General features: G+C 31.1%; 1 protein-coding gene across 1 annotated transcript; it reads right to left on the bottom strand.

The window, feature by feature from the left end:
* Positions 1-9,666: 9,666 nt before the first annotated feature.
* On the bottom strand, positions 9,667-13,484 carry LOC143062582 (acid-sensing ion channel 2-like). The gene is made up of 4 exons (XM_076234245.1): positions 13,467-13,484; positions 12,217-12,299; positions 10,346-10,421; positions 9,667-9,841 (listed from the first exon to the last, which is right to left on the bottom strand). Exons 1-4 carry the CDS (start codon positions 13,482-13,484, stop codon positions 9,683-9,685), a joined length of 336 nt encoding a protein of 111 aa, XP_076090360.1. The 3' UTR covers positions 9,667-9,682.
* Positions 13,485-13,758: the final 274 nt, after the last annotated feature.

Genomic DNA, 13,758 nt, shown 5'->3' with positions numbered 1-13,758 from the left:
AAATATTTCAAGAAGCTTTTTTTTTCTTTTATAATTTCCTATTTTTCAAATTAACACTTTCCAAGACAGTGCCCCAAATTTCTAATATCATTTTCTACAATTTATGAATTGCTGGATCTATATTCATTTAAATGATTTTTTTGAATTCCAAGTATTCCAAATTGATTTATTTTTTAACTGAAACTTTTGAATCACCAAAATTTAAAAACCTGAGAAGCGCTTCTGTCAATTTTTTTAATCCTGTCTCTGATAAAATAAACATCTCTCAAGTTGTTCCCTAATTTTATACTGGTGTTAGAACACAAATTTTCTATAAATATTCAATCATTTAGAAACTTATGACGGCGAGTTTAGCAACTCTTAGTTTTGAAATTGTTCTGCGCTATCTCTCCTTTAATCTGGTACTTCATTTTTCATTTAATATGCTTTAAAATAAGAGTTATTGATGTTTGAATATGTCTACCGTAAATTAAACTTGTGCCAACTTAAGAAAACACAAGTATAAGCTACAACTTGTTGAAACAATTTGTTTATAATATTATTATACTGACATCCTATGGTCAACTTGCTTATTTTTTAAAAACAATAAAATATTAAAGAAAATTAAGAGAGTACACACTTTGACCCAAATACTCTTCTACCAACAAGTAGGTAAGGTCAAAATCTCTTAAGAAAATTTAAGTGGGTGAGCATTAAAGTTTGTATTGTTTTTCAAATTTGGTGATTCAAAAATTCAAACTTTTATATACTTTTGACATTTGACTGTAGACAAAACAAATAGCATCAGTTTATTGTAGTACAGATATTGAACATATAATTCTGAAAATTGGTTAACATTTTAATAAGTTTCAACTGTAGCATTGATGAATTGAAAATATTTGAACTGTTCCATACCATATTTTTTTTAAAAAACTATGTTTGGGCATTGGTTTTATTTTGAGTTGTGATATTTATTTTGCTCGTTGTGTATTTTGAAATGAAAAACAATGCAAGCTTAATTAATAAAATTATGTATAGGCCAAAGAAAGCATGTCTTTTTACATCTCAATGCAATTCAAATCTAATTGTATATTGGGGATTATAGAAGTATCTACAACTAGTGTATTTATATGATTATTTGCAAGCCAAAGAAAAGAACAATTTCTTTTTACATTAAACTCAAATCTATATCAGTTTTAATGAAAGAACAGGCATTTCTCAAAAGGTTGTTTGCTAGTTTTTTGAATTTTTTTTTCCAGATTTACTGGTAAATCTAATGACCTTTTTTTGAAATGGCGGTTAGGAACCTGATAAATATACTTATGCATAATCATTGTGTGTATTACTTGTTTAGCCAACATCTGAATTAATCTCTAATAAAGCAAATGTATACTGGTGTTTGTATATACATATTTGTTGAGAGAGAATAAACTAGCAGACTGTAGATGGCTATTTGTTAAGGACATATAAACAGTGCTTGTTTTCCAAGATGTACCAATTTTATTTATACTAACACAAAGTATAACATGTTTTAATCTGTAACAATTTAATAATGGGGTTTTATTAATGTTATCATTACTACAATCTGATTAAAATCTAATGTTGTGATTTGCTACACTCCCTCTTACCCTTTTCTCATATATTTTTCTAACTCCGAAACACCCCCTGTAAACTTTTAATGTCCAGTCGTTCTCCCACGCCTGTCTTTTTTTCGGCAACTTCTCTTCTCTCCTTGTCCAGCTGTTAACTCTTTGAAGCTGTCTTATTTTTAACAGGACAGCTATTCATTATTTTTTTCTAGTGTAGAGAGTACTGTAGCATAAAACAACAGCCGATTTGAATGAGATTGTCAGTTCTACAGTTATACTTGTGAACAGTAGACTCTGAATAACTAGTAATTTTAGCTGGGAATGTACAAATTGTGGAGTACCAAATTTTTCCACTAGCTAAACAGTTTATCAATATAATTTAGGTTAACGTTGTAGTTAACAGTTTAATGCATTTGTTGTAAAGCTTTAAAGCTCTCATAATTTTTATATGTATTTCAACCTTCATTCATTTATCATTAATAATCATGTATAATTTGTTTTATATGTACAGAAGCCAAAGTTATATATAGTCTATCATCTAATTTAAAACAATGTTGTCAGAATTAATTTATCTATTTGTATGATAGCAATATTTGTTTATTAGGATATTTTTGTGTAAGTTTATACATATGAATTTTGTAATATTGTTGTTTACATGACCAGAATGCATGGTCACTTATGTGTTCTATAGATGTAAACAAACAGACCTAAAATATGGAAAAAAATAAATTAATTTAAGCATTAACCTTTTGTTTATATGATTGAAACAGCTGCAGTTTGAAACACATAGAAGTCTCTTAGCACAATAGCTTCAATCTAGCTTTTTTTAGTGGAAGCCATATACTATATGTGTATCAGCCAAAAAATAAATGGATGACAAATAAATGTAAGTAATGTTTTATAACAAAGTTTCCAGTGGAACTTCTGTTAGGTGGAACAAATATACGTTGACAATGCCACAACACATGATAAACAGCACCTAGTGATGTTAATTCATAGACCTTCTCCAAGGTAGAATGATGAAGTGATAGTGTGTCAATATTACTCCATCCATTACTAGTGTGTCACTTTGTCACTATTACTCCATCCATTACTAGTGTGTCAATATTACTCCATCCATTACTAGTGTGTCACTTTGTCAATATTACTCCATCCATTACTAGTGTGTCAATATTACTCCATCCATTACTAGTGTGTCAATATTACTCCATCAGTGTGTCAATGTTACTCCATTACTAGTGTGTCACTATTACTCCATCCATTACTAGTGTCACTATTACTCCATCCATTACTAGTGTGTCACTATTACTCCATCCATTACTAGTGTGTCACTTTATCACTATTACTCCATCCATTACTAGTGTGTCACTATTACTCAATCCATTACTAGTGTGTCACTATTACTCCATCCATTACTAGTGTGTCACCATTACTCCATCCATTACTAGTGTGTCACTATTACTCCATCCATTACTAGTGTGTCACCATTACTCCATCCATTACTAGTGTGTCACTATTACTCCATCCATTACTAGTGTGTCACCATTACTCCATCCATCACTAGTGTGTCACTATTACTCCATCCATAACTAGTGTGTCACTATTAATCCATCATTCTTGGCCAAAGATCTGATTTTCAGCAATGATCAGTGATAACTAAACTGAAAACAATAATAAATGTGAAATCACCATTTAAATAATAATGTTATTATTTTGCCATTGATACATGAACAATTGCATCTAACAATTCTGATTTTTATAGTCTTCACTTGTTGTTATTTTAAACATTTAGTTCAATCTCCTCCAATCCAATTTGAGTGTGAATGAAGGTTAACTCTATTTGGTGTATGGCCTGATAAGAAGGTGTATATGTCAGTCTAGCAAGTACCATCTGGTGTTGGACCTCATGTTCATGGTTTATTAGGTAGTAGGATAAGCTTTTGTGTTTTGGTCTGTTTACTATAAGCATTATGTTAATTATATTTTGTGCATAGAATGATTGTTGGGTCTGTCTGGCAAATTTCATCTTACCTTTGACTTCATTTCAATTGTTCATTGGCAAATGTAAAATACTTCTTGATTTGGTTCCTTCCACAGATACTATACACATTAAGACATCTATTTTTGGTGTATGGAATGATTAAAAGGTGAACATGTCTGTTTGGCAGGGTAGTTCTAATGTTGACATCATTAACTTACAAATTATTGAAAATATAAAGGAGTGTATCTCCCTAATGCATATCTCTGATTCATTGTCGGGTTTGGCTTAAGGTAGATCATAAGTAAATATTTTTTGAGACAGAATTTTCTTATACTTAGCCAAAATGAAGTTTTTACTATGCTCTTTTCAAAAATATAATAAAAAGTATGGGTCACCGTGCTATTTTTTAAACTATTAGTCGTTGAAAATTGCCTAAATTTGGTTAGATTGTTCATGGAAAAACACATTTGTGTGCATAAAAGAAAATCTATGAGATAGAATTTTGAAATAAATTGTGAAAAGATAGGTTTTGTAATATATTTAAAGAAAATGATTAGAAAAAATGGTGTCACCGAACTTGTTTTCTTGCTACAAGTAAAAAGAAAAAATTTCCCTATCAGTCCAGTATAAAATTTTACTAAAAGAGTTATCTTCCCTTAAATGGCTCATTTGAAAAAAAATATTCTATAAGCAAAACAAATGATATTTGTTTAAATATTTTGTATTATACAGTAAATTACCAAGTTTTCTTAATATTATTTAACAGTCTATCCTTTAAATTGCAAATCTGTCTCCAAATTTGCAGATTTAGGCAAATAACTTGACCGATTTTTTACTGTGATTGTACAATTCAAGATGGCGGTATACCATGTATCTACCTTAAGTTGTTTAATCTGTTGAGGCTTAGTCAGCTCTTCAACTATCTAATAGAGATTGCTCATTTTTGGAAGCTGTAGGGTGACATATGATTGTTAATTTCTTTGTCAATTTGTATCTTGTGAAGAGCTGTATCATTGGTATTCATACCACACCTTCTTTTTATATTTGGACTCTCAATTTCGTTTACTTTGAGCGTCACAGAAAAGACATATATTGTCGAAATATATATCAACAGAAAAGTGAATATAACCCTCAGTATTCAAATTTTACAAGACAAATATAAGGACAGAAATAGCAAAGCACCAGCACTATCAAACAAACATAAAATGAGAAATCAGCCTTGAGGTGTGGGATTTTTATTCTAGTCCACAATGTTGGAGATGCTAATAGACCTCGGTGAGCAACACATCCTCTTTCAAGCCTCTAGTTTTATGTATCTAAGACAGTGCTGATATAAATTTATAAAAACAACTGTAGGTTAGAGAGTGCTTATATTGCAATTTTCCAATAAATATTCATATCCTGTCAAAATATTGATCAGCACTGCTTTCGAGAATTTGAGGGACTATAATTTAGATTATTAGCCTTGATATTTGATAAATATTGACAAAACTTAAGGCTCTAAAGGGATCACAATGCAATTTTCCATAACATTTTCCATTTTCTAAAGGACATATCTCCTGTAAAAATATTTGATCGGCACTGATTTTCGTAAATTTAAGATATATTGCTAATGATATTCTTGATATATATATATTGTTTTATTAAAGTGCAGCCTGATATAACATAATAATACAAATGATACAATTTTTATGTCAGCCAGCCTTCAAAGACTTATGATGCACTGTACTTCTAAATTTCAATAGTTATCTGTTATAATTATCAAATATAAATATAAATGTACATAATAAGTAGTTAATTTTTTCTCATCAATGTTTATGTTCTAATATCAGAAATGTTAGTGATGAATTTTGACACTATTTTAACACCGGCACTAAGTAAAAATTTTAATTTATCCATGTCAGACATGTTATCAAAATTACAGTTATATCTCTGTTGATATGAATTTCATGAAATTTTTCAAAAAACGCAGGCTCGTTAGAGCTTACAATTCAATTTTCATAAAATATATTTCCATGAGATTTACTACTTTATAGATAGTGTATCTGCACAGTTTTTCAAACCCGTCCCAGACAATGCTCATATAAACTTTAATATCAATTCCATTAAAATCTGGCAATAATTGTTTGTGTGACAGCGCTTTCAAGAATACACGGATGTCTGGTAATTTTTCTCTGGGTTGCAGTAGAGGATATCGACATCAGACCAGGTAACCAGGCTATTTTCTTGTGCTGAGCACTCAATAGTAATGATCATGTCACTACCACATCTCAGCCTAACGCCTTCTCTGCACATTTTAAGGTCCCTACTTTATATTGCCAACATTAACCATCAAATATCGTTTAATCCCAGCTTTAAGGGACGACATAAAAAAAATCAAGGAAGGATAAAAAAACTAAATTCAAATAATTTGGGGGTGGGGGTCAAAATTGCTGCAAGTTTTGTTTAATTGACATCGATTTTATATATATCCTTATTGATCAATCAATTTTTCCAAAATTAAGTTAAGAGGGGGGTAGGGGGGTCAATGAAAAAACTATATGAATTAAGTTTTTTTTAATCCTACATTGAACGTTTGATGTCTTCCCTAAGTAAGTGTTCTACTGCAAATGTTTATGTGCTTTAAACTTATCCCCTTATCAGAACTAAAGAACTTATTAACTTTTGTAATTTGTTCTTAGCCTGTAGTACAGTGGTTGTAGTTATGTCATGTATGTCTTATTTTTTTTTGTAAATTGTTTTCTATCTTTCATACACATCCATAATGCTATACAGCGGATTTTTATAAACAAGCGGACCAAATTACAAACAACATATGATCAAATTTTAAAAGCATCAAATGAAAAAATAAACAATAAACATGTTCATTCAGTCGAATGTTTTAAAATCCGACAGATCTTTGACAATTTAAGATTGTAAGCGGTCTTTCTTATAGGCTCACTAAATGTTGGATGGCACAAATTATCATAGTTTTCTAATTTAGTTAAGTTATCGTGTTAGCTGGCATACCAGGTGAATTTTATACACAATCCATACTTATTGGTAATCTATCAGATTGTGTTTTACACATGTAATACTCTCCAAACCAAATGATTGACAAAAGAAAAATTAGGGTAGGATAATAATTTTATTAATGTGAAATCTAAGCATAAATATGAATGTTCATAAAAAGCAAAAAAATAAATATTACAAGCATATAACATTGACAAAAAGATATCTTTAATTGAAATACATATAAACCGATAAGATTAATATACAGTCCATGTACACCATTAATGGTTGTTTCTATCATTATACATTTCACCCTTATATATCACACTGACATACTCATTGAATTTAAACAAGGAACAACATAGAAGAAAAAATGTATAAAACACCAAGGTTTATCTAAAACTATATATGCAGCAAAAACCTAGCACGAGTAAGCAAATCAAATATTCTCCTTGTTTAGAAAAATAAACAATCAAATTTATATGACATGATCGTTCCTGTATAGTGTATTTGACAGTTTTAGCCAAACTCAGTTTTAAAAAACCATGAAGATTTGAGTAAATAAAATTCAATGACAATTGCGTGTAACAGTTGATGATATTTTACTTTATTCAGACGTTTTTTGTTCCTTATTGTTACTTTTCTTTTATATGAACCACTACTATGAACATAATCAATCTAAAACGGATAGATTAATACAGCATGGATTTCGTTACCCTGGTTTTTTTGTAGAAACCTAATTAAAAACGGTAATATTTTTACAGTTATGTTGTTTATCGGGCCAGTGATTTTAGACACGTTTTTATGGAAACTAATTATTAACTTTATGTATGTCAACATGTAAAATAAAACACATAAATCTACGACGAAAGTTATCTAATCAAAAAGTATTAACAAGAATACCAAACTCCAAGGTAAATTCAAAATGGGCACATTTATAGTTCTATAAAAACAGACAAAATCAAACGTTAGACTTTTATCAACAAATGGAATGAATGGAAATTAACAGACATATTTCTGAATTTGTATAGGCATCTTCAGAAGAAAATAGTGGACCAAACGGCCAACTGTCATATTTCTGAATTTGTATAGGCATTTTCAGAAGAAAATAGTGGACCAAACGGTCAACTGTCATATTTCTGAATTTGTATAGGCATTTTCAGAAGAAAATAATGGACCAAACGGTCAACTGTCATATTTCTAAATTTGTATAGGCATTTTCAGAGGAAAATAGTGGACGTAACCTGGTACTATAGCTAGCTAAACCTCGACTTGTCAAACCAGTTAGAAACGACTAAAATATATATTTCATACACATCCAGAATTTTATACAGCGGATATTTATAAAACTAGCGGACCAAATTAAAAAAACGGCGTATGGTCAAATTTTAAAAGCATCGAATGAAAAAAATAATCATAAACATGTTTATTCAGTCGAATGTTTTAAAATCCGACAGATATTTGCGAATGGAAGAATGCAAGAAAAAAAAACTAAGCTGTATTTCTTGTAGGCTCACTAAATTTTCGATGTCAATAATCATCATTTTTTTAAAATTCTGGTTAACTTTGTCGTGTTAGCTGGCTTTCCAGTTGAATTTTATACACAATCCATACTCATGACAACAGAAACGATAGGATAAGATAATCATTTTATTAATGTAAAATTCAAGCATACGACTGTTCTTAAAAAAGCAAAAATAAACACAACAAGCATTCAACATTGACATAAAGAGACCTTTTTTTGATATACCTAAAAATAAAACTATACGCGTACAACACACAGTTAATGCACTGGGAAGAGAAGTAATATTATTTTTTCTGCAGTTCTATGATTATAATGTTCTAGGGATGTAGGAAGAATCCATTAGGTAAGATCACTTGAATATAATTCTAAGCTGGAACCAATTTTGTAATGTTTCTGACTCCAGAAGCGGATGGTTTTGATGAAATCATTGGTTTTATTGTGTAAAGTATTCATTCTTCTAGTGCAGCACTTCTTTTTAACATTGAATATTTATTGTGCTACTAATTATTGTAATATACTAAACATCTTTTTCTTTAGGTTTATCTCTCAAAACAGTGAATTGCTAAAATGTGAAATAAATCTTGTGCTGAAATGAGTAATACTGAGGCACTAAAATGTCTGATTATTTATGTGTGTTTAATCTTAATTCTCGTTTTCACTGAGATTAATAATAATTTTCATATTTGATTTAAAAATATTATCTTTAGGATGTTAATATTATCTTTATGTCATGTATGTTGTTAGTATTGCTTAAGAGAAACGTTTAAAAAAATCTATGCCGAATTTAGTTTAAAATAATCTTTTTATCATATAAGTATACAAAAAGAAATATGTGATAAGTATAAAAAAGAAGATGTGGTATGAGACAATTCTTTACAAGAGACCAAAATGGCACAGAAATTAAAAAATATAGGTAACCGTATGGTCTTCAACTATGTGCAATTCCCATACTGCATAGCCAGCTATAAAACGCGCCGAAATGACAAAATCATTTACAATTCAAACGAGAAAACAAAAGGCCTAATTTATGTACAAAAAATAAACGAAAACAAATATGTAACACAGTAACAAACTGATTACAAATTTCTGACATGGGATATGCACATAGTATTTACATAAAGAATGTGGCGGAGTTAAACATGTTTGCGGGAAGGGCTATTTCAATAAAAAAAAGGACCTTTCTTTGAACCTTGTTCAGTCTTAAATACTTTAATTATGATGTTTTTTCTTTAAGATAAAGTATCATGATGACTTGGTTCTAACTTCCAAAATTGGTAACAATGTGTGCTTCTTATAAAAAAAATATAATCCAACATTGTAGCAAAAAATGTCATGAGTGCAACGCTTAAAGTGTGACATTTACAAAATAACATTCATCATTGACCTAAAGAAAATGAGGCAGGTACAACGAGAAACTATATCTGTCTGTCGTACTATGACTCTGTCACCAACTATGGTATCTGAACTCTCTGAAAGACGGACTTCCGACAAAGAACGCTAAATGATGAGACCCCTTGGCAAGGTCAGGATTCAGGGAAGTCTAAACGAATTGAAGTAATTCATAATAAGCATTGTCAGATAGTCTACCTCATGTTGGCAGATAATTGTTTTGAATGATTAATTAAATTGTGCTTTAACGCGAGTATGTCCTTGTATTTTTCTCTTCATCACCAATAAAACTCCTACAATAGCTTCTACTGCTTCAAAAACACATAATAATGAGACTCCGATACACAGTCCTAAAGAACCACCAATATCAGCAATCACTTGGGTTATCTACAAAAGAAAAGTGAACATAGAGAGCAGAACATTTACGTCAGTATGACATGCGTTGTTCTTTTGTCATATCTCAGCAATCCGACGTAAGGCCGAGGTATAATATTGATACGTTTCCAACCTAGTGTTAATGAATGGATAGAAATAAATATTAGGGGATATCATTTTACACAATCTTTCTTTAAACTTAGAAAAAAAACAACTAATGAATCGCAAGGCTTTAAATGCTTTAAATGCCATTTATTTGTTCGTAAATTGTACAAATATGTCTATCTAACGAGACATCGAATATATCTAGTACAGCTATTAATAACTTTCGACATTGCCCTATCAGAAAGCGCAAACATCTAGTCCCTGCAAATAGTGCTAGTACAGCAGTAAATACTATATGTATAACAAATATTTTTTTCCTGAAGCTGTTACGTAATTGACGCTCGACGTTTTCAATTGCAGATAGTCTAATCTAGATGTAATTTAAAAGTTTAATATACAATAAAAACTTACGTCATACATAGGTTCTTCTACAATCTGTTCATAGTTAAGTTCTTCGAAGTAGATATGAAGTTTCAGGAAATTTGAGCTAAAAAGTAACAACAGTTCGTAGTCTTTCACTAACTTATGATGTAATTAGGTTTTATCCATATACTAGTTAATATAAAAAAAGAAGATGTGGTATGATTGCCAATGAGACAACTGTCCACAAGAGACCAAAATAACACAGACATTAACAACTATAGGTCACCGTACGGCCTTCAACAATGAGCAAAGCCCATACCGCATAGTCAGCTATAATAGACCCCATTATGACAATGTAAAACAATTCAAACGAGAAAACTAACTGCCTTATTTAAATTTAAAAAATGAACGAAAAACAAATATGTAACACATAAACAAACGACAACCACTGAATTACAGGCTCCTGACTTTGGACAGACACACACATAAATAATGTGGCGGGGTTAAACATGTTAGCTGGATCCCAACCCTCCCCTAACCTGGGACAGTGGTATAACAGTACAACATAAGAACGAACTATAAAAATCAGTTGAAAAAGGCTTAACTCATCAGATGGATAAAATTACAAGTGGACGTGGCCGGGTACTTGTACATCCCGACAACAAAAAGACACTAGGAACAGATCTGAGAGTACTCGCAGTTATCTGACAGCTAGTTCAAAGCCACTAACAACTGATAAAAAAAATCATGCATCAAAGACTAAACTATCAATCCGTACACATCCAACATCCAATGGATTTAGTGTAAAGAGAAAAACATGACCTTGTGCAATGCCAGTTACAGGTATCGACAGATTGTAGATCAATATGTTTTGTCACGCTAGCACACAAAGAAGTAAACCGTTTAAATGTATCAAATAATCATACACGTAGAAAAAATGTATGGCCTTTATATTTGAATGTTTTGTAGTCTTTGGTAATTTATACCTTGACATATTGTATAGACCATTGGGTTGCTTTCTGCTTGAAATTTTCTCAATATCTCCCTTTGTTCAAATGCAGAGAAACAAAAAGGAAGTGGAGTTTTTAATTAATTCATGACACAAAATCTCTTCACACACTTGACAAAATATAACAAAAGAAAGTAACATAGCTTTTAAGAAAATGCTTGACCATATCAGGAATATGACATTTGTTATCCATTCGTTTAATGTGTTTTAGATTTTGACTGTGCGATTTGCTTTGGGACTTTTCGTTAAAAAAAAATCCTCTGAGTTCGGTATTTTTTTTAATTCACTTTTTATTGCGTTTTTTTCCCTCTCAAAATTGCAGCAAGGCATACAGCATGGAGCAAAAACTCGCATTTAAAGACAAGTTGATAACTGCTCATAGCATCCTTTTGTTGAGATATTTGATTGCTGTCGATAACGCTACACCTATGCATTAAAGACATGCAGAGATGAGTGGTTATTTCAACAAATTACCATAATAAACCAAACAGGTCAGCGAAATCTCACAAACATTGTAAGTTTTTGCCAAACAATGTCACTGTACCGAAACAACACAAGCATTGAGATGACTACGGGACACAACATGATCTTTGTAAGATAACTCGGAAGAAAATAATACTGAATGCAAATTATTTGAATAACATTAAAATTTCGATAACATAGGTACCAACAGAAAAAAATGTAAAGAAGTTAACAAACATTAAGGTACTTAATATATCTAGAATAACTGTGTGTGAGAGCATATGCCCCCCAACACTGGACGAGAGACAAAATCCTGACACTCGAACAAAAAAGAAAGGATATAGTGTAATAATCCAGAATATAAGCATTAAGAATACTCGGTTATCAGCAATAGCTCTCTCTCTCTGTATATATATATATAGTTAATCCAAAAAAAGTATATGCATACCTGGGAGTAGAATTTGTCATCATATGATGTCTGCATGCTGTGCTATTCTCATAGGTTGCACACGATGTGTTTTTAAGCTCCTCCTGTAAAATATGATCAGTAATCGTTTAACTTTTGGTACAAAATACAGATCTGCAGACATGAAAGATCTATTTCACATGGCTGTCGACATAATCATTGGCATTTAGATTGACTTTGGTTTTTGTGTTAGTGTTTAAAACTATTTATTTCCATGACAGTTCCCCGATCTGTTCTCATTCCATAAAACCATTTTACCTTTATTTACACAATTATCTGGATACAAAATTTCAACAGAGAATTTTAGGAACGTGCGAGATAAGATACAATCTAGAAAACATTAAGAAACTAAGTTTCCACTTCCTTCCAAAAAAGGATAAATCACAATCAGCTGAATTGTAGAGCCCTTATGCTATTATAGCTCCACACGTATTTAAAATAATGTATTATTAAATGAATGTTTTTCTCTTTGAAGGTCCATGATCAAGTTCAATCTGGGAAGTGCTTCGTATGCACTAAATTTGTAAAAGAGTGGCGAAAGATACCAGAGGGAGAGTCAAACTCATAGGGCTAAAAATGAAAAAGACAAACAGACACATAATAGTAAAATGACACATGATAGAAAACTAAAGATTAAGCAACACAAACCCCACCAAAAACTGGGAATGATATCAGGTGTAAAGTGTTATTTAGTTTGTTTTCATTTTTTGGCACTGGTTCGATACTGTTGCTAGTGCACTGTTAGTCCCCAAGGGTATCAGCAGCTGAGAAAGTACTTCTGTATTCTGTATGTCATTCTTAAATATTAAAATGTCAGTAGATGAATAGATGAATTTAGAAATAATATGAAACTAAGGTTGAACACTACTAAGCAAAGTTGAATTTAGATGAATGCTACTGTCATTTTTAGGTCCATTTCGGTCATTTCGCGTCCTTGACTTTCCCATTAGTTGTGAGCATTCGTAACGAAAGCCAACCCAGGAAAGCGACTAGGAATTCTGAAATAAACTAGTAGATGACTAAGATGACTTTTTATGGTTTTGTATCTAATTGTCTTGACTCTACAGCTAAACTGTACATTACAAATTATCATAATTCACGCAAAAGGTATTTATGTTATTTTTGATACCAATAAAAAAAAATTGCATTCAAGTTAATGAACACCAATAAGAATTTCTGACTTCATTGTTAAGTTAATCTGTAGACGAGAATGCAAATGTTTACTCACCAACTTTGTGTCGTGTGGCCATATTGCTCCAGAAAATGACGTTGTATAGACATTTTCACTGAAATACAAAAAAAAAAAAACACCCTGAAATTATTGTTGAACCTTTTTTAAAAGAAATTTCAGAACAAGTATGTTAACTAAATACTACAACTTTGACTCCTTTGACTTACCTTGTTTGTATTGGATACCAAATCTTCATAAAATTCCCTACACACAACGGTATATTGCTGGCTCACCATCATGTTCCACTAAAGAATTGTCCATTAGATTGACTAAAATTCTGTCCGCAGTGAAAG

Source organism: Mytilus galloprovincialis, chromosome 2 (assembly GCF_965363235.1).
Source record: "Mytilus galloprovincialis chromosome 2, xbMytGall1.hap1.1, whole genome shotgun sequence".
NCBI lineage: Eukaryota > Metazoa > Mollusca > Bivalvia > Mytilida > Mytilidae > Mytilus > Mytilus galloprovincialis.
The sequence above is the reverse complement of the archived record's forward strand: the minus strand, read 5'-3'. Positions and strand labels throughout refer to the sequence as shown.

What these genes read in the sequence shown, in the direction of transcription:
- LOC143062582 (XM_076234245.1), bottom strand. An exon ending in ATGACAAATTCTACTCCCAG is followed by an intron (nt 10,422 to 12,216) that starts GTATGCATATAC and finishes GTTACTTTTTAG; the next exon opens with CTCAAATTTCCTGAAACTTC. An exon ending in TAGAAGAACCTATGTATGAC is followed by an intron (nt 9,842 to 10,345) that starts GTAAGTTTTTAT and finishes TTTCTTTTGTAG; the next exon opens with ATAACCCAAGTGATTGCTGA.